We start from the raw sequence: 19808 nt of genomic DNA, 5'->3' as shown, positions 1-19808 counted from the left end.
AGCAACTGATGGAACTAGAGGCAGAGACCCGCACTGGAGCACTGGACTGAGCTCCCAAAGTCCAGTTGAACAGTGGGAGGAATGAGAATATAAGCAAAGATGTCAAGACCATGATGGGTTCACCCACTGAAACAGTCTAATGGGAGTTTACCAACTCTAGCCACACTAGGAAGGAACAAGCATAGGACCAAGCTAGTCCCTCTGAATGTGGTTGACAGTTGCACGGCTGGGGCAGACTGAGGGGCTACCAGGAGTAGCACCAGGATTTATCCCTACTGCATGTATTGGCTTTTTGGGAACCTATTCTCTTTGGATGGCTACCTTGCTCAGCCTAGATATAGTAGGGAGGGCCTTGGACCGTCCACAAAGTAATGTGACTTACCCTCTCTGAGGATTGGATGGGGGGTGGGGGGTAGAAGGTCTGTGAAGGGAGTGGGGAGGGGAGTGGAACTTGGATTGGTATTTTTGAAAATCTAATAAATTATATAAAAAAAGGATTTAGAGTTGATTGGAGTCACACAACCAGCACTGCAAAATAGAAACTATGCTAACCAACCTGTCAGCCTGTGATGGAAGCCAGGCAGCTCAGGGGTAAAGGGGATGGAGTTTAAATGCATCCTAGAGTGGATCTCTGAGCAGAAGTAACACTCAGAAGCTTTATAGTTGGTTCAGTGCTTAGAAGTGCTTCCCACTCTCCAGAGGAATGTTGAGTGGCTCACAACTGCCTTTAACTCTAGCTCCACAAAATCCAGGGCACCCTAGTCCCTTTCTCCCCCCCCACCCACAAAAAATACACCTTAACACAAACAAACAAAAAAACACCCTATAAGGTGGGAGTCATGGACACAAGGTCAAAGAGTTAACATCATGGAACTGTTAAATACCCATAAAATCCTGTGGCTCCAAAGAGCTATTAGTTGCTATCCTTGTGGATTTTGGACCACCACCTAATGGTGCTGTTCTGTTGTTTAGAGACAGAGTTTCAACTATGTATCCCTCGATTGCCTGAAAATTGATATGTAGACCAGACTAGCTTCAACTCACAGATATCCTCCTGCCTCTGCCTCCTGTGTCGGGATTATAGATGCGTACCACCAAGACTGGTCTCAGACAGTGTACTTACTGAACCAGAGGAAAAGGCGGTCATCTCTGTGAACCTCTCTCTATTGGCTCTTATACATACTCTTGAGATTTTAATGGTCAAGATAACACCTATTACTCAGTAATTTAACAACCACAATTCAACCATTTTACACATGTAGCAGGTATGCAAGATCCTAAAGTATTCTGTGAAACAACCTGTGTCCAGTTAAAAGCCTAATTAAACCTTTTAGGTTCTGAAGAAAACTGAAGTACAATGTAACTTGCCTCTTAGAAGCCAGCTGTCCTCAGAAATCACTAAGCTCTCTAAACCAGTGGTCCTCAACCTGTGCGTGGGCCAAGACCACATCAAACATCAGATATCCTGAATCTCAGATATTTACATTGCGATTCGTAACAGCAGCAAAATTACAGTTATGAAAAATCATTTTATGGTTGGGGGTCACCACAACAAGAGGAACTGTGTTAGAGGGGTGCAGCATTAGAAAGGTAGATGAACCACTGCATTAAATAAACAATACTTTTAAGAGATTTTCACACTGATCAAAATGAAATTATTTCCTCATGTGGCAAATATCACTTTATAATGATAACAAAAACATTACAAAACAAGGCAATATCTTTTCTGTTTATTAATAAAGTAATTATGATGGCTGAAAAAAAAGTTGAAAAATGCACACATATAATGTAGGTTAGGCCATCCAAAATACAGAGCAAAGAGTCATCAGTCATGGTTGGGGTTCACACAAATGAGAAATAAACACAAGGCTTAAAACTACTTGATAAAGACAACTAAGATAAACTATATTAAGTATCACCTTAAATAGTACCCATCTTTTCTCTAACATGGGCATAGGCTTGTCTGTAATCCTGTACAAATATAATAAACTAACAGCTTTCTGAGCCCCTTAATACAAATTTGATTCCTTGCTTTACGTAACCCAAGAAAATAACAGTGAAGTCATTAGAAAAATATGGACCCTTCTGAATATCTATTGTATTTTAAATTTAAAAATACAGCTTAGATCATATGAAATATGAATTTCAGATTTACATCTTACCTATACTTTTACATATGTTCTTATTAGTTTGACTGAAATGCAAAAATATGTCTTAATATCAGATTAGTTAAAAATACTTATCCATGGCTAGAAGTACTAGTTTGTAGAACGAGATGTAAGCTAGGCATATTTTTGAGTTACTGCCTTTCCCAAATACACAGGCTCTAACACTAAGCCTTTAATAGAGATTTGATTCAGAGAGAACGGGAGATCTCATGACTCATTTCAAGCATTCCTGTAAACAGTCAAAATCTGCTTTCTGTAAAGATTAAAATTCAAGTAAATACCATACATTTAAGCTAACCTGTTATGCTCATAACACGTTGAATCATAACCACTATGTAAAAAGTTTTTAAAAAATCATTCTTATGTGACGAGAAAACAACTCTGTAAACATGTTCATTTCAATAGCTGGTGTACTGCAGCTGCTTTGGTTGGCACGGCGACAACAGCTGGGAGCCGCAGGTACTGAACGTCAGGTACCTCTGTACCTGGATAAACCAAGCCTCCTGTCTAATGTTTTTAATGGCAAGGGCAAGACCTGAAATTCAACTTCATTTTCTTCACAAATGTTCAAGTGTTTGAAATTTTGGCAAAGCTTAATTTTGACCTGGTCTTCCCAGCGGACAGCAGACTTGAAGTCAGTTGAAATACTGAAGTCAGCCTTCCCTGACTCCCCGTCACCTGCCGCCCCTTATCAGCGGCCACTGGCAGGTATGAGCAGATTCAGCCTGAACCAGTGGCAAAGGACTTCCCTAGTATGCACAAGGTCCTGGGGTTTGATTCCCCAGAACTTTAAAAACAAAACAAAACACAACAACAAAAACCAGGTAAATATTTTAGACCATGGCAAAATGCTGGCTATAGAGGCTACCAAAACCAAAAACTAAAAATAGTCTACCATGCTAACAAACAAATGGTAAGAACTCAAAAAGATGATACCTCTACACAATAGTGCTTTAAAGGGGCAACCTGTGCCAGGAGCATGCAAATCCCTTGATCTAAAAAGAGAACAGAAGGACCAGGATACTTCTGAAAGCAGCATGCCACTACCAAACTGAGGTTATAGTTTTGGGTGGTGATCTCTCTCTCTCTCCTGGTCTCATGAAGCACAGGCTACTTCTGAACTCACCACAAACCTGGCACGAACCTGACCTTCCTGCCTCAGGCTCCCAAGTGTTGAAACTGCCAGTGTGTAAGCGGTAATTTTTATCTCTTAATTCATTCTGTTTTTTGAGAATCAATAAAGAGTTGAAACAGAGAAATTCATGCTACATAACATTTTAAACCAAAGTTTAAAGCGAACTTACTTCTCTGGTCCAAAGGGGAAGTTTCTTAAGACACAGAATTAGTGCAATCAGTAAGAATCCAATCAATTCCCAAAATTACAAAGTTGGAACAGCAGGTGTCTTGATTTGTGTAGGATTGGGAAATCATAGCGCTATCTCTAGTATGTTTGGTATACCGAGGAGACCAGAGATAACTGGTGGGTAAATGAACTTCAACACTGGGGAATCCTGGGAGTCCGGTAGTTCAGTGCACTCAGGACACCCTCTCCTCCGCAGCAGGCACTGTGTAACCCTGGCACCTGCACATCCGAGTGACACTTCTCTCTGCTGGTCTACTGCGAGTCATCACTTTCAGGTTTGTTCCTCTGATAACTGCAGGAACTGAGAACATTTCTGCACTGTCTTTCTATAGGACACTGGAATGGCCTCCTGTTAAAGCTGGCAGGTGACTGTCAGGGAGTCACACTTAAGACTTCACATATGAGTCCAGAGACTGAGAATTTAAAAATTAGTGTCTGTGTGCACCACAGTTCACACATGACTGTCAGAGGACATGCGGGGCTGTTCTCTCCTCCAGCATGTGGCTGGTCTCAAGCTTAGGAGTAAATGCCTTTATCCACTGAAACATTTAATCAATCCAAGACTGGGAACTGTTTTAGCTTCCTCTGAAGTGCACTTTCAGTCACTGTTTAAGCCGCTGTAAGGTGACTGGAAAGGACCACAGGAATTCTTAGACATCACCTAAACTGAATGACATTCAGTAACATTTTGTAGCTTACATACTTCTAGGGCTGAGAATTTGTTTCTCTGTTGATAATGTTCCTTCTACCACTCTTTCCTTTAGCTATTTCCACTTATTCATACTGTCAACCTCTGTATACTATGTGCACCTCTGTGCTTCCATGCCAATATAAATTCCCCTGAAAATTCAACTTACAATAACCAATCAACAGAGAGAACCCAAAGATTTCTTTTACTACCATGTTTCCTGTGAGCCTCGGGCACACACGATACCACCCAGCTGCATTAATGCTCCTTTACTCCGCTCTTTGGATACAGTCCCTACGTAACCTAGGCAAGACTCAAACTCACAGCAATCTGGCCTCCTGAGTGCTGGGATTACAGGTGTGTATTATAGTGCTCCCAACTAAACCTTTGCTGAATTATATCAATGTCTTCAATGTTCTATATGATTATGTTTATTTATCTGAATCCTTCTGAGTGTTATTTCATAGCCAATAATAGAAAGTCTTTATTAAAATATTGAAAAGTATAAAACAGCAATTATAAATTAGTAAACATCTAATAAAAAAGCAGTATTTTCTTTCCCTTATACAGCACAAGAATCAGTGATTTGGATATCATTTTTAGCCACCATTTGCCCTAGACTTATTTCACCACTGGAGACAACTTTTTAGTTTTTTAGGGTGGAAATCTATGTAGATACTAAGAAATAACTCTACTGTTTAAACTCGGGTGTTAAAAAATACAAATGCCATGTTAACATGTGAGGATAGCATCTCAAGACAGGTGTTATTTCCAAAGGAGCTGTGAGGAACGCTGCACAAATGGACACTAAAAGTTAAGGCATCTTTCTGCTCTGCTCTGCTCCCATGGGTCCAGCAAACTGTACAAATGCTTCCTTTAAAAATATATCTTCTGTTATACTTCCATTATTTCACTCCATCCATCATTTTCTTGCAAATAAAACTGAAAATAGTCCAAAATGTGTTTTTATATACCTATAAAAACAGAAACAATTATTAGTTGGAAGCCAATTTTCTTATTTCCTTAGATATTCAGTAATGCCCTATGGACTAACAAGTTAGAAACCAAAGTCTTGAATTCTACAATAACACAGGTTTTGTAAAGAGTGGAGAAGGACCACTGAGCTCTCAACTTGCACTCAGGGTATCCTGCCTGCCTGCGTAGACACCACCCTGCCTGCCCGTGTAGACACCATCCAGGAGTCAGTCTCGCATCTGCATGCACATACTGCTAGAGAAACTCTAGCTGGGGTTTCCCCGACTACACGAGAACACCGTATGGCTGGAATGGTGCAGTGCCATAAATGCAGACCCTGCAGCTAGCTCTTCACAGTGTGGCTTATTTGGCTCAATGGAGGCTTGGAACCCCTGCATCGGGAGCCTGGATCACACATTGTTCAAGGTCTTGAGCCCTGCCTCTAACTGCATAGGCTCCAAGTCCTCTGCAAAGCCCTGACCTCATGATAAACCTGGAGGAGAGGATGCAGGTGCTCCACTTGACAAGACCCCAGATAAGATCCTCTGGAAAAATAAAAGTAGTCAGGAAAGAAAGCGGACACTAGGCCATAGGTTTGAGATAATGCTTTGTTGTGTCTTACAGAACTAACATTAATGAATCTGGAAGCCCTTTGTCTACCTTTAGTCAATCTTCACTTGATCAAACTTCAATAGTGAGCACCCTTTGTTCATTAAACTAACTAGTAAGGTACTGTAGTCAATTAGTTTCATTAATCTACCAGCAAATGATTAGTAACATTGTGTTAGATAAGGAAATAAGATTCTGGCAGAATGCATATTCCAGTCGTAGGACAGAACAGCTTGATTTGGGTGATATAGTTGAAAAAAAATTACAAACTGTTTTGAGATGAAATATGTAAATAAACTACATTTTGCTGAAGGAAATTACCTGTATAGCATCTTACCTTGCACTCATCAAATGGTTAGTTATGAACAAGTAGTACTCAATTTTCTATTGCCACTGTTACATGGTTATTTGTCCCTGTAAACATATAATTAATTATAAGACGAAAGAAGTATTAAGTTTCTGCTGAATGGAGATGTTAATTACATTAAAGTAAGTTATGTGAATGTTGAAGCTTAACGACAACGGTTTGCCTCCGTGTAGAAGGCAGGCATGAGTGCAGCGCGTTAAGAGAATTCGTTAGGTCTTCTTATATTCACCTCGTGAACATGGCCACTGGGTTGATATTAAGCAGCAGTAATTAAAAAGTGCATGAAACACATCTCTCCACTACCTTACCTAGCAGCTGAATAATCTTAAAGACCCTAAGGCCCTTCATTTATTTATGACATTTTTGATACAGAGTCTCACTCTATGGTCTAGGCCGGCCCCTAGTACTTCAGCTTCCAAGTACTAGAATACAAGGATGTGCTAGCATGACTGGTAAGGGGAAAGAGGTTCTAAATGCTTCTCTAAGACGAGAGCTATTCAGACCAGGTCACAGGGTACTTCCTGGACTTCCTATGAACTGACCTGAATAGCTCCAACCGTTTTCCTATGATCACCAGGTTACTGACACTGGACTCAGGAAGCTCCTGTGATAGCCTGAGAAAGAACTGGGGGTAGTGACATTCGTGAAGTGGTTAGATGGTTCTGGAAACCCAGTTCTGATCAGAAATCCACTCAGCCTCAGCAGCGTTCTATACTGCATCCAGTCACGGACTGGTCATTCAGAAAGGCTAAGTCTTTGTCCATGCCACTCTTTAAAGAGTACAAAGCTCACGACACCCTCAGGAGAGGTTTCACAAGGAGCCTAGCCTAGCACAGAACTTGACTCTTCTGCCTCAGCCTCTAAAATTACAGCTGTGTGCCCCATACCCAGTTGAGTACAATGCTTTTCAAAATTGTTCTCAATTAAATATATACTGGAACACTAAAAAAACCAGGTGGTGGTGGTGCACACCTTTAATCCCAGCACTTGGGAGGCAGAGACAGGCGGATCTCTGTGAGTTTGAGGTCAGTCTGGTCTACAGAGGAAGTTCCAAGACAGGCCCCAAAGCCACAAAGAAACCCTGTCTCAAAAACCAAAGCCAAAACCAAATTCTTAAAATATCATTCAGATTAGCCAACTTTCTGTACCTGGGTGAAGAAACGTGTGGCCGAGAACAGCCCACCTGACCAGGAGCAGAGTGTAACTCGGTCACCATGCTGTGCCGTCCTCACGGACACGCCCACAGCACTGACAGCTATGTGGGTGACATCTCAGCAGACGACCTACATTCTAGTACTGCAAATATCACTCCATTTTGGTTTCATTCAGTTTTGTTTAATCTGGTGATTTTCATCTGAACCAGGTGAGATTACCTGATCTGGTGACTCCTTCTTCAGCTCCATTCTCTAGCCACTGAGATTCACTGTCCAACAAACGGTTTTTTGATTCACTAAGTGGTTTGATAGGAAAAGGTTGATTTGAGCCAATACTGAAAAAGGAGTAGACAATTCAGTGAATACTTTAATGCTCAATTAAGGATACTTAATAATTAATAAGCAGCAAATTAGTATTTCTTTTCTGAAATATGTGAGGGCAACTCATGAGATCTTAGCACTCTGAAAAGGCTATCTCCAAGAGAAAAATGCCCACTACCCCCACCCTCCAGTCAAACGGCTCTCTGGGCCCAAAGTGTGTATTCCAACACTGCCAAAGAAACCAGTTAGACTAAGAAACAGCTTCAGGGGCTGGTGGGAAAGGGCTGTCAACACTTGTTAATCGGGAGCTGTGGTAGCATAGGACAGGTGGAGAGCTATGTCTGTGGCCAGTACAAAAGTTACCTGTCATCTCCCAGTTCTCTGCTTTCTACCTCTGCAGTTTAGATCTAAGGGGAAAAAATGATTCAGTAATTTATCGTAGACTTATTTTTCTAACTAAGAGAACCAGGGAGGAAGGGAAAGGAGGAGGAAAGGAGGAAACGGGAGAGAGATTGCCAAGTACTTCTTATGGGCCAGACACTACGCTGGGTGCTACATACTATCTCCCCCCTCTCGGGAACCCAGGGAAAGGAAACAGACTTGCCTGAGTGACTTGTGAGAACGGCAATAAGGGCTAGAGCTGAAGGGTCAAAGGCTTTCGGTGTAGTGTGGAGGCCTGCCTGCTGACGTCAACATGCTAGTCTGGAGCTTAAAGTCCTTTTCACCTCTTTTTTTTTTTTTTTTTTAACCAAGACAGGCTTTCTCTGTAACAGCCCTGGCTATTTCACACTGCAGACCAGGCTGGCCTCAAACTAACAAAGATCTGCCTGTCCCTCTGCCTCCCAAGTGCTGGGGTTAAAGGCATGCACTAGTATGCCTGAGTACCTTTCTTTTTTTGTATGTATGTTGACAGAAATATAAACTTATGAATCAGTTTTCTTGGTGTGCAATTATGTTAAGAAATTTCTTTTAAGATAAATAAGAAACTATTGGTACTTTCAAATTCTCATTAATTATCCTGACATTGTAATTAAAACCCAATTAAGGGTTATTAGAATAATGACAGTGCTTTTAAATTTTTCTTTGAAAAAAATACAACTTGGTATAAGCCAATATAATCAAGTCTTGAACGGGATTTTCATTTCAGGAGGATGAAGACAGCATATTTACTTGCTTACTAGGTTCCCCAGACATGAAGCTGCATGCATGTGTGCTGTCCTAACTATGGACATGCTCTGCTACTCCCAGTGTTCTGGTTTGCATGTAAAGTGTGGAAGAGCAGGCACCTAACACACACTGCTTCTCCATTAGAAAGAGAATGGAGATAGAATTTTTCTTTTTCTGTCCGTTTCTTGGAGTGTGACTGTTTGTGCATGCGTCATTCACGCAGAACAGGCATCAGACTATTTTACAATGAATACTGAAAAACTCAGGAACAAGGAACACACCTTCTGGCATATTCACTCTGGTTTGCAACAGAAGCTTGTTCCGGATCCATTCCCACAAGGCGAGTTGGAAAGCTGCAGCCATCACCCAAGCTGTAAGATGAGGAACAGCAATTATCTATGTACTGATTTAATAACAATGGTCAAGTTTAACATTCCTTTTTCAGTGGCACAGCAGAACCAAAGCTTATCAAGTCTAAGTTTGGAGGCTCCTGCCTCCACTGCAGACAGTCTTTTCTCTTGTTACTCACACGTACTTAGAAACAAGGTCGCCCTTGAATGCAGAGGCTATTCAATTGTCTGCATACCAGCCACCTTCACCATCACTGGAAACATCATCCACTCCCAAACTGAAATTGCAGTAAGTTCCAGGAAAGTTCAATAGCACTGTGAGAAGAGCTGGCACTCCAGGGACAGCTCAGTGCTGAGCTCACAGGGAGTCCCCAGGTACTGAAAAACCAATCAGCCAACCAAAGAGCTGCTCAACACCTTAGTAAGAAGTACAGTATACCAGTGAACAAAAAGACAAGCTCCCCCTGCGTGCTTATGGTTATACAAAGAACCCAGCATGTTCTGCTGCCTTCACACTCCTGAGCCATCAGAACTGTGTAGAGCAGAGCCACTCACCTCTGGTCGAGACAGAGTGGCTGTAAATTTGACATGTCGCCATCAATAATCACAAACAGACAGTATAGGGCAGGAGAGTAGATAAGAGGCAGGTAAGAACACTTGCTGCTTTTGCAGAGGACCCAGGCTCCTTTCCTAGCACACACATGGTGGCTCACAACCTCCTGGAATTCTAGTCTCAGGGCATCTAGAGCCCACTTTTTGCCTCCCCTGGCATCAGGCATACATGCAGCGTACATATATATGTACAGGCAAAACTCTCATACACATAAATTTTAGAAAATTCCATTTTAAAGCATAACAAGCCCCAGACATCTGCTAAAGTCTAGGGATGGGGTAAATGCAAGCAAAGTAGTCTCACTGAATAAAGGCAACAGAGAAGGAAGAAGCTTTGGGAAGCTGAGATGGCTTGAAGCTAAAACACAGGAGAGATGGCTATAGAAATATGTGAAGGACTGTTAACACATCTGAATGATACTAGCCTGCGAAGGCAAACTGAGAAAAACAGCTGGAAACCTTACAGTGAACAAGTCCAAGCCCTGCACCACTGGACAGCATCCCATTTGACCAGCCAGCGGGAGACTCTCTCAATTGAGATTCCACCTTTAGTAGTGCTAGACTTAGCCTTAAAGAAAATGCTACTCTTGATCCAACCTTGTAAGGCTTAAAACAAACCTCAAAAAGACTATTGTGAAGCCTAAAAAACCTAACAGTGTGTCAAAACCAAACCTATCAGTTATAAAGAGAGACATAAAATCTAGACTGTGGGCTATCTAGCATTCAAAACAACCATGTTTAATTGGAAGTTACTGACAATGAAAAATAACAGATAATGTGAACAGAATTAGGAAAAAACAACCAAGAGAAAACAAAGTGAGACTCTTGTCAGAGAGAGAAAGCGCATACAACACTCCTGTGTCATAATCTATGAAAATATTTTTATGTTTCTAAAAGCAATTTACTTTTATTTTCAAGACCTCGAGTCATTTTTATTTTTCTTCTTCCCATTCAAATGTGTACTCTTACTTTATTTTATGTATGTTCAAGATATTTTGAATTTTCATTTTAAAGTCCTTTAAGAACAATCTCAGAATCTTAAGCTATTTAGCCAGAGGCAGAGGCTACTGATTCCTACACTCTGTAACTTACCTGGAAAATACCGGAACTAGCCAGTACTTCTTCTCGTCACCAAAGACTTGTCTCCAATTTTTACTACATCCAAGAGAAAACCCGTTTCCATCTATTCCATAAGAAAACATAGGTGCGCGGAAAGACTCTTTAAAAAAAAACAAACAAACACAAATATGTATATACACATGAATAAATTTTATCTATTTAAAAATTATAGAGGGAATGGAAAATAATTTTCTTGCCTACAGCTATGCTATGGACAGCTATGAACATAGCTGTCACAAAGGATAAAAGGGATGACAATCATCTGAGGTGAAGATGTCCTAATTATCCGATCTGACCGGTACTGAAATGTTACCTCAGCAAACACACAATCATTATGTCAACCAAACTATACTTTAAAAAAGATAAATTTCAGACTTAACTTGGAGACAGAATATTTTTATTTCGACCCTCTAAAACGACAGGCCCAAATAATTATCTAATATTACTTTCATTTACTATTTTGAGACAGGGTTTCCCTGTGTAGCTCTGGCCGTCCTAAAACTCACTGTAGACTAGCCTGGCCTTGAACTCAAAGGGATCTGCCAGAGTCTGCCTGAGTGCTGGGAATAAAGGTGTGCACCCCTGCTGGCGGCTCTAGACATATAAGAATCTCAGAGCAGCCTGTGTTATGTAAGACCCTATCGGAGAGAAGGGAGAAGTGGACAATAAGATACATTTTTTTTTTCGAGACAGGGTTTCTCTGTGGTTTTGGCGCCTGTCCTGGAACTAGCTCTTGTAGACCAGGCTGGACTTGAACTCACAGAGATTCGCCTGCCTCTGCCTCCCGAGTGCTGGGATTAAAGGCATGCGCCACCAACGCCCGGCAATAAGATACATTTTTAGAGGCTTTTTTTTTTTTTTTTTTTTTGGTTTTTCGAGACAGGGTTTCTCTGTGGCTTTGGAGCCTGTCCTGGAACTAGCTTTGTAGACCAGGCTGGTCTCGAACTCACAGAGATCCGCCTGCCTCTGCCTCCCGAGTGCTGGGATTAAAGGCGTGCGCCACCATCGCCCGGCTAGAGGCTTTTTTAGAGGCTTTTCAGTTTCACATGATTAAATGCTCCAAGTGTGACTGTGACGAAGACTGACCAACATCAAAGGGATATAGACAAACTTCTCCATTTAAAATACTGGCGTCAGTGAAATCTGGGTAGGTGAGTTAGGAAGACAGGCAGAGGTGGCACAGCAGAATAAAGTACCCTCAAAGGAAGAAACCACAGGCCGGCAGGAAGCCAGGGTGTGGGGGTTGGGACAGTAAAGGAAGTGGTATGCGAAGGCTACAGGGTTTCCACAGCATGGCCACAGGATCATCTGATTGGCTGAACCAGACTGTCCAAAATATCAGACCACATTACATAGGACTGGAATTAATGATATCCTCTGAAATTCTGTTTATCGATGTAATTTTGTAAATATATGTGTACATGATAAGTCATGATATAAAATGGTTTCACTGGTAAAAATAATGTGGCAAAAATTATTTAAGGAGGACAGTAGGATGCCAAGAGGCACGGCCTATGGTCTGGACCTGAACTGTGTTCAAGGGTGCCACTAGTTGATGGCACTACCTGAAGGCAGTGGAACCAAGGAAGCAGTAGGTCCTGGAGGGAAGGGTAACGTCCTTAAGAATTTAATGGGACCTTAAGGTGTTCTCTCTCTCCCTCGCCCCCGTTCCTCCTTGGCTGCCATTGGGTCAGCAGCTTTTTGGTTCCACACGCTCCCTATCAGCGCACATGGGTCCCCACAGCACACAGCACAGGAAGTGAACATGGACAGAGACCTCTGCAAACACAGTGCAAAATCAAATCCTGATTCTGCTTCCTTCAAGTTGACCCAGCTGAGGTACTCCATTGTTCTTTTTCACAGAGGGGCTCAACACCACATGGAGAAACAAGCTATGTGAGAAACAGATTCAAGTGTTCACATCCCATCTACGACAAGGCTGCTCCTTAGACCGAGGTGGTCAGAACCAGTTGGGAAAATTGACCTACCACTACCACATTTATCATTATTGAAATAAATTCTTCAATTTTACTATTTAACATGTAAAGGTGTTTTGCCTGAACGTATGTATGTACACCACATGTGTGTCTCGTGCTCAGAGGCTGGAGGAGGCATCGAGACCCCTGAAACTAGAGTTACAGCAGATGTCATTTCTGGTTTTCTGTATTTCTATATATTGTTTGTTTGTTTGATTTTTAAAGAGGTCTTTAGGATAGGGCTTTGCAAACAGGTCACATTGTTGTCAGTTCTAGGGTAAGAGCACTTCTGTAAAGAGAACAAATTACTTAACAGACACAGAGAATTTTATTTATATGGAAAAAGTAAATCATAACGGACCTGAAGTGCTTAACAGTGAAGGGTGAGCTGGCAAGGAAGAAGAAAAACCCTTACACTGGAAGTCACATAATCACACAACCCAATAACAAGACCATGGGGCTGGAGAGATGGTTCTGTGGTTAAGAGCACTGCCTGCTCTTCCAGAGGACCTGAGTTCAATTTCCAGCAGCTACATGGTGGCTCACAACCATCTGTTATGAGATCTGGTGCCCTCTTCTGGCCTGAAGGCATACATGCAGAAAGAACACTTTATACATAATAAATAAATCTTAAAAAAAAATAATCAAGACCATATAATTCAAATATAGTAACTAAAATGTGTCCTCAAATCTCTTAATTCTCTATATTAAAAGTCGTTTCCTTCCAATTCTGGCAAACACACAGGCTTTGGATGCATGTGGACTCTACTCCTAAGTATTAACACAGCAGTTCAGTGTGAGCAGGGCCTCCAGAGTGTCTTGCTAGGCACCCCTAAGCTGGTCTCACACTTGTAACCCTGCCTTAGCCTCCTGACCGCTGGAAGAAAGGGCACACACCACAAAACCCAGTCCTACCACCCTTGAACACCTTTGTTGTGGAATATTATTTTAAGGTGTGTTACATGTTTGTGCTGTGGAATTATTTGTTTAACGATGCAAAGATATGTTACATTCTTTTATGTTGCATTAGTTTGACTCTATGAAGCTGTGTTACTTTGCCTGCCTAAAACACCTGATTGGCCTAATGAAGAGCTGAATGGCCAACAGCAAGGCAGGAGGAAGGAGAGGTGGACTGGCAAGAAGAGAGAATAAACAAGAGGAGAGATGTGGGAGGAGAAGATGAAGGAACAAGAAAAGGAAAAGAGTCACCCAGCTACGCAGCCAGCCATGGAGTAAGAAATAAAGGTATATAGAAATAAAAAAAAAAGGTAAACACCCAGAGGTCAAAGATAGATGGATTAACTTAAAATCTAGCTAGACACAAGCCAAGCTAAAGCCAGGCATTCATATGAAAGAAAAGGTCTCTATGTGTGATGTATTTGGGATCTGGGTGGCAGCCCCCAAAAGAGCACATGGTGATATTTTGTTTGTGATCTAACACATAAAGGTTGCCTGAAGATCAGAGTGCAGAGCTAAGCCACTAATTGGGCACACATCTTTAATCCCAGCATTTGGGAGGCAGAGGCAGATGGGATCTCTGTGAGTTCAAGGCCAGCCTGCACCACAGATAGATTCTGTTTAAAAGAGAAACAGAGCTAGGTGGTGGTGGTTCACACCTTTAATCCAGTAGTTGGGAGTTACAGGCCTTTAATCCCAGCACTAGGAAGGCTGGGCAGAGAGAGGAATGTAAGGTGGGAGGAGACAGAAGCTCATAAAGTCTCTCTAGTGACTGCTCCTTTGCTTCTCGGATCTTTTATCATTTATCCGATATCTGATTCTGGGTTTTTATTAAGACCAATTAGAATTCACCCAACAAGAGTAAAGAATAAAGAGTAGAAACAACCAACGACACATCTTAATTAATTATTCCTCTATATTTATTTCTGTTTTTTATGTTTGTTTCTTTTTGCATTTATCTCCTTATTCAGTGTGTCTATATATCCACATTGCTAAACATATGTGGAGGTCAGAGGACAATCTGTAGGAGCTGGTTCTTTCTTCTTCCACTATGTGGGTTCAGGAGACTGAGCTCAGATCATCAGGTTTGGTAGCAAGTGCCCTTACTTACCAAGCCATCTCTCCAGGCTTGTATTTTCATTTAAAAATTAGGAAGAAAAAGCTGATAACAATAATACTATGCACTAAATTTCACTGACAACTGACACAAAAATGAAAATAAAAAAACATGTCATAAGCACTAGCCCTTAGAACATATGCCCATCAAATGTGCATGGGGGGGCACCAAGAATACACATGAAATATGCTCTCTCTTAGCAAGAAAGTAAACTAAAGGATTTAAAACTTTAAGCATGAAAATCTATCATTCAGAGACTAGTTTTCAAAAGATACTGTATAAACACAGGTAATGACTTTTATTTATAAGTTTATAAACTATAAATTTTGCTATATAATACATTAATGAAATCATCTTACATATAGTCACTTCGGCAACCCTCTCCAACACGAGTCTAGGTATTTTATACACCCAATGTATCCAAAACTGAAGTTAAATACACAATTGTTTTTCGTTTCTTTATTGCCCACTACAGTTTTTCTATACATTTCACATTAATTTGTGGTCATTTTAAAACAAGATTTTATTTACCTATTGTTGTTCTATTTTTTCCAACTAGCCAGCAATGGTAGCTAAACAGCGAGAGCACGCTGACGAAGAACATTGCGGACACAAAGAAAAGGAAGAGCACGTGGAACTTTGCACGAGACTCCTTCAGTTCATTCTGAGGAAAGAAGATGGAAGGGTTATTGTGGGGACAGGAAACCTCTAAAATGCAACTTGTAATCTGGGTCTTCCTAAGGATGGAATCCACCACACACACGCAGACACACACACACACTAAAAATCATATATGAGGAGTAATAAAATAAATGAGACCATGTATTCTGAATCCAAAGTCTCATAGTAGGCTGAACCCATAAACAGTCCTAAGTCATTTAAAAACTGTCCTCAGGAGCTGGAGAGACAGCTCAAGGGTTAAGAGCGCTGACTGTTCTTCCCGGCGTTCACAAGGCAGCTTACCACAGTCTGTGACCCCAGTCCTAGGAGACCCACCACCCTCTTCTGACTTGTGGGCACCAGATATAAATGCAGGTATACTCCCACCCATACACACAAGAGAATAATAAATAACCCAAGCATTTTATTTTATTTATTTTTTTTTTTTAGGATTTTTTCGAGACAGGGTTTCTCCGTAGCTTTTTGGTTCCTGTCCTGGAACTAGCTCTTGTAGACCAGGCTGGCCTCGAACTCACAGAGATCTGCCTGCCTCTGCCTCCCGAGTGCTGGGATTAAAGGCGTGCGCCACCACCGCCCGGCTAACCCAAGCATTTTAAAAGTTTTCCTTAAGCACCTAATGATCTCAGCAGTTCAGTCATGAAATGAAAAGATGGACTTTCTTTCACACCGTGCGGATGTACTCAGATTTCCCTCTACAGCCGGAGGAACAAAGGCACTTCCATTTGTGTAAACAGCTGCTTACTCACAGAGGCTCTAAACTGAGCGCAATGTGACAGGTCTCTCTTTTTACTTCTGTGCATCTCTCCTCTAAGGGGTCCAAGTCCTTAGAAGCTCTGAGGCCCACTCCTCATCCTGGTTTATTTTCCTTTAGTCTTTGTAGGTGATGGGCATTTCATAAAGGTTGCCATAAGGGATTAAAGAATAAACAGATTCTTTCGTTCCTTCTTACAGAAATAGGCTATTAACAGTAAGGAGCCTTTAAATATTTCCTCTTAAATAAAACACTGAATGGGCTTGAGATGTAGCTCAGTCAGAAAAATGCTTGCCTAGTATGCATGAAGTCCTAGGTTCAGAACCTAGCATGACAAAAAACTGAGCATGGGAGTGCCTGCCTTAATTACAGAAGTGGAGGCAGGAGGATCACAAGTTCAAGGTCATCTTTAACTAAACAGTAAGTTAAAGGTCATTTGGGACACATGAGACTGTCTCAAAAACTGTATAGGCAAGTCTCCTAGTTTTTCAGAACAGGCCACACTATTTAATTTAAAAAATGTTTAACGGGCTGGACATGGTGGCACGCACTTTTAATCCTAGCACTAGGTAGGCAGAGGCAGATGATCTCTGTTAGTTTGAGGTAGCTATGTCTACATAGCTAGTTCCAGGATAGCCAGGATCACACAGAAAGATCCTGTCTCAGAGGGGGTGGGGGACTCACACACTGGAGGATGGCTCCTGAATTCAGGTGGCTCATAACTACTTACAACTCTAATGCACACACACCTTTTTTTTTTTTAATTAAAGTTCCTAACCAAAGGGCCAGCAAGATGGCTCAGAGGTAGAAAGTGCTTGTTGCCCAAGTTCAACAATCCAAGTTCAACCCCTACCCTAGACCCATGGCGGAAGGAGAACTGACTTCCAAAGTTAACCTCTCGCCTCCATGTGTGTACGCATGCACGCGAGCATGTGCACCAGACATACAACTGTAATTTAGTCCTAAAATTTAAAACAAAAAGCGTTTGATGGGGTTAGAAAGATGGCCCAAAGACCCGAGCTGAAATCTCCAGCACTTACATAGGTAGTGGGAATGGCTGCCCAGCCCTGTAATGGGGTAGAGACAGGCAGAGCAGAAAAATTTGCTGGCCAGGGAGAGGTGAAATGGCAGAGGAAGACATCCAGCATCCTGCATTCATGAAAACCCACACTCATGTACATACACCACACACAAACAATCCCACACATTACACACGCAGGCTTTGACAGACTGAAAGACTGTTTGCACTACTTTGTGTGTGCATGCGCGCAAAGGAGACTGAACCTAGGGACTCAAAAACTTTACCACTGAACATTTCCCCACGAGTCCTGCATTATTCTGATATTTATTTTTCTCCTCAGAGTAACCACTCTACTTTTAAAACAAAGTGACTATTCTTTCTTGCCAACTTGTAAAGCAAATTTCAATTACATGCATTCACTCTGTAAAGAGATCATGAGAATGTCATGGCAATGATGTGTTTTACCTTCGGGCAATTCTCTGTAGATTTCCTGCGGCAAAGCTTGTGCAAACAGAGACAATGCATTAAGAAAACAATTTTTATACAAAGTTATCCTGAAAACTAGGCTCTATCAGTCATGTGCATCTGGAAGGAACACAAGCAGTTGCCCTCTAATGGTCTACATCTTTCCAGAAAGTAAAAAACACCCAAACATACAGGTCACAACATTTCTCTCTTCAGGCACATGTCAGAGACATGTGCTTTTCCTCTAAACATGTGCTTTTCCACCCAACTACACAGAAACTTTGTGTCTGAAAGAACAAAATAAACGTTTAGCATGACCATCTGTAATTCTGTAATCTTGTTTGGTTAGTGGTTCCAGAAATGGGACCTGAAGACTCAGCACCTCACTGCTATTGCCTGTTTCAGCTGGGAAAACAACGGCAGCCTCCGACAGCTCAGCAATCAGAACCTTTTACAAGTCACAGCATGTCACCCTTCTGTTCCCATTTTACTGAAGACAGACAGACAGACAGACAGACAGACAGAGACACCTTCTAACACTAGAGATCACTGAAGTCCCTTTGTCACTTAGTCCTACCAGGATCCTGGGCTTCCTTTCAGTACCCATCCTTAGTCTAATCTAGCTATAAAAAGTTCCTATGGCACTGGGTGATGGCAGCACACACCTTTAATCCCAGCACTTAGGAGGCAGACAGGCGGATCTCTGAATCTGAGGTCAGTCTGGTCTGCAGAGTGAGTTCCAGGACAGCCAGGAATGCACAGAGGAAACGCTCCCTTGGTATAGTTCAAACATTCCAGTGGTACCTACAGACTCCTCTGGCTTAAATGCTCTTCCCTCAGACATCAATTCCCTTCTATCTTGGTTTAGATTTCCCACTCACAGTGCGGCCAGCCTTTTCCACTCACTTTAATAAGCAGCCCAGACACGTGAAGGTGAGTTAGCTGCTTAACCCTGGGGTCCACTGTGCATCTCCTGCCTACTGAGGGCACAGAAACCTCATACGGCTAACAATAGCAACACTGCCTATAGACAGACAATTCCAAAAAAGATGCATATTTAGAATACAATGTTTGTGACCTTGAATTTAACTGTATTAGCATTCTCCTAAGTCTAAAAAATACACCGTAAAAACCACATTTAAATTTCATTTAATTTTAGAGGCAGGGTCTTACTGTGTATGGAGAGCAGGCTGGCTTCAAACTTAAAGTATATTCTTTAAAATAAGAGCAATAACTAAGCTAGTTAAGTTTTGTTTAACTCTACCTATTTTTTAAACTTTGCTTCATCTTTTTTTTTTTTTTTTTTTTTTTTTGAGACAGTTTCCCTGTGTAGCTCTGGTTATCCTGGAACTATTTTGTAGTTCAGGCTGGCCTCAAACTCACTGAGATCCGCCTGCCTCTGCCTCCCAAGTGCTGGGATTAAAGGTGTGTGCCACTGTACCTGGCAACTTTGCTTCATCTTTAAATCTTGTAGGTTGCATCTTCTGAACAATGTAATTTAGCCACAAAATCATAATCATTGAAAGGATATTTAAATGTGACTCTGGAGAAACCTGCACCCATGCCTTGAGTGTGTACTGCCCTTTTCCTGCACATCTTCCTCTCAATGTCAGCATTTAACTCTAGCTCAGTGGTTCTCAATCTTCCTAAGAAACTCTGTGACCCTTTATTACAGTCCATGTTGTGGTGAACCCCAATCATACAAATATTTTCGCTGCTACTTCCTAAGTACAATTTTGCGACTGTTATGAGTTGTAGAGTAAATATCTTATATATGATCCCTATGAAAAGGGTCATGACCCCAGGCTGAGAACCGCTGCTCAGAAGCATGTACTCTAGCTGTCTTTGCTCACTAACTCTGGCTTGTCCTAAACACTGTTTCTGTGGAAGTCAGGACAGCGGCAGTGCTGGGCTGCATTTTCCTGATGGCGCTTAAGCTCACGCTAT

General features: G+C 41.6%; 1 protein-coding gene across 6 annotated transcripts in view; it reads right to left on the bottom strand.

Moving 5' to 3' along the window:
• Positions 1-1709: 1709 nt before the first annotated feature.
• Zdhhc20 (zinc finger DHHC-type palmitoyltransferase 20) overlaps positions 1710-19808 on the bottom strand; it is a 68262-nt gene continuing 50163 nt past the window's right edge. For 2 of the 6 annotated variants that reach the window (XM_057785749.1, XM_057785746.1), the window contains exons 9-15: positions 17862-17897; positions 15475-15607; positions 10867-10993; positions 9094-9183; positions 7544-7659; positions 6141-6217; positions 1710-5193 (exon numbers count right to left, since the gene is read on the bottom strand). In XM_057785749.1, the coding sequence (XP_057641732.1) occupies positions 6180-6217; positions 7544-7659; positions 9094-9183; positions 10867-10993; positions 15475-15607; positions 17862-17897 (540 nt within the window). In that variant the 3' untranslated portion in view covers positions 1710-5193; positions 6141-6179. Of the gene's footprint in view, positions 5194-6140; positions 6218-7543; positions 7660-8008; positions 8053-9093; positions 9184-10866; positions 10994-15474; positions 15608-17861; positions 17898-19808 lie in introns of all 6 variants that reach the window. The other 4 variants (XR_009058100.1, XR_009058101.1, XM_057785747.1 and 1 more) reach the window with 4 other exon arrangements.

The sequence above is a fragment of the Chionomys nivalis genome, chromosome 12 (genome assembly GCF_950005125.1).
Source record: "Chionomys nivalis chromosome 12, mChiNiv1.1, whole genome shotgun sequence".
Taxonomy (NCBI): domain Eukaryota; kingdom Metazoa; phylum Chordata; class Mammalia; order Rodentia; family Cricetidae; genus Chionomys; species Chionomys nivalis.
Note: the sequence above shows the minus strand (reverse complement) of the source record. Positions and strands in the feature narration are given on the sequence as shown.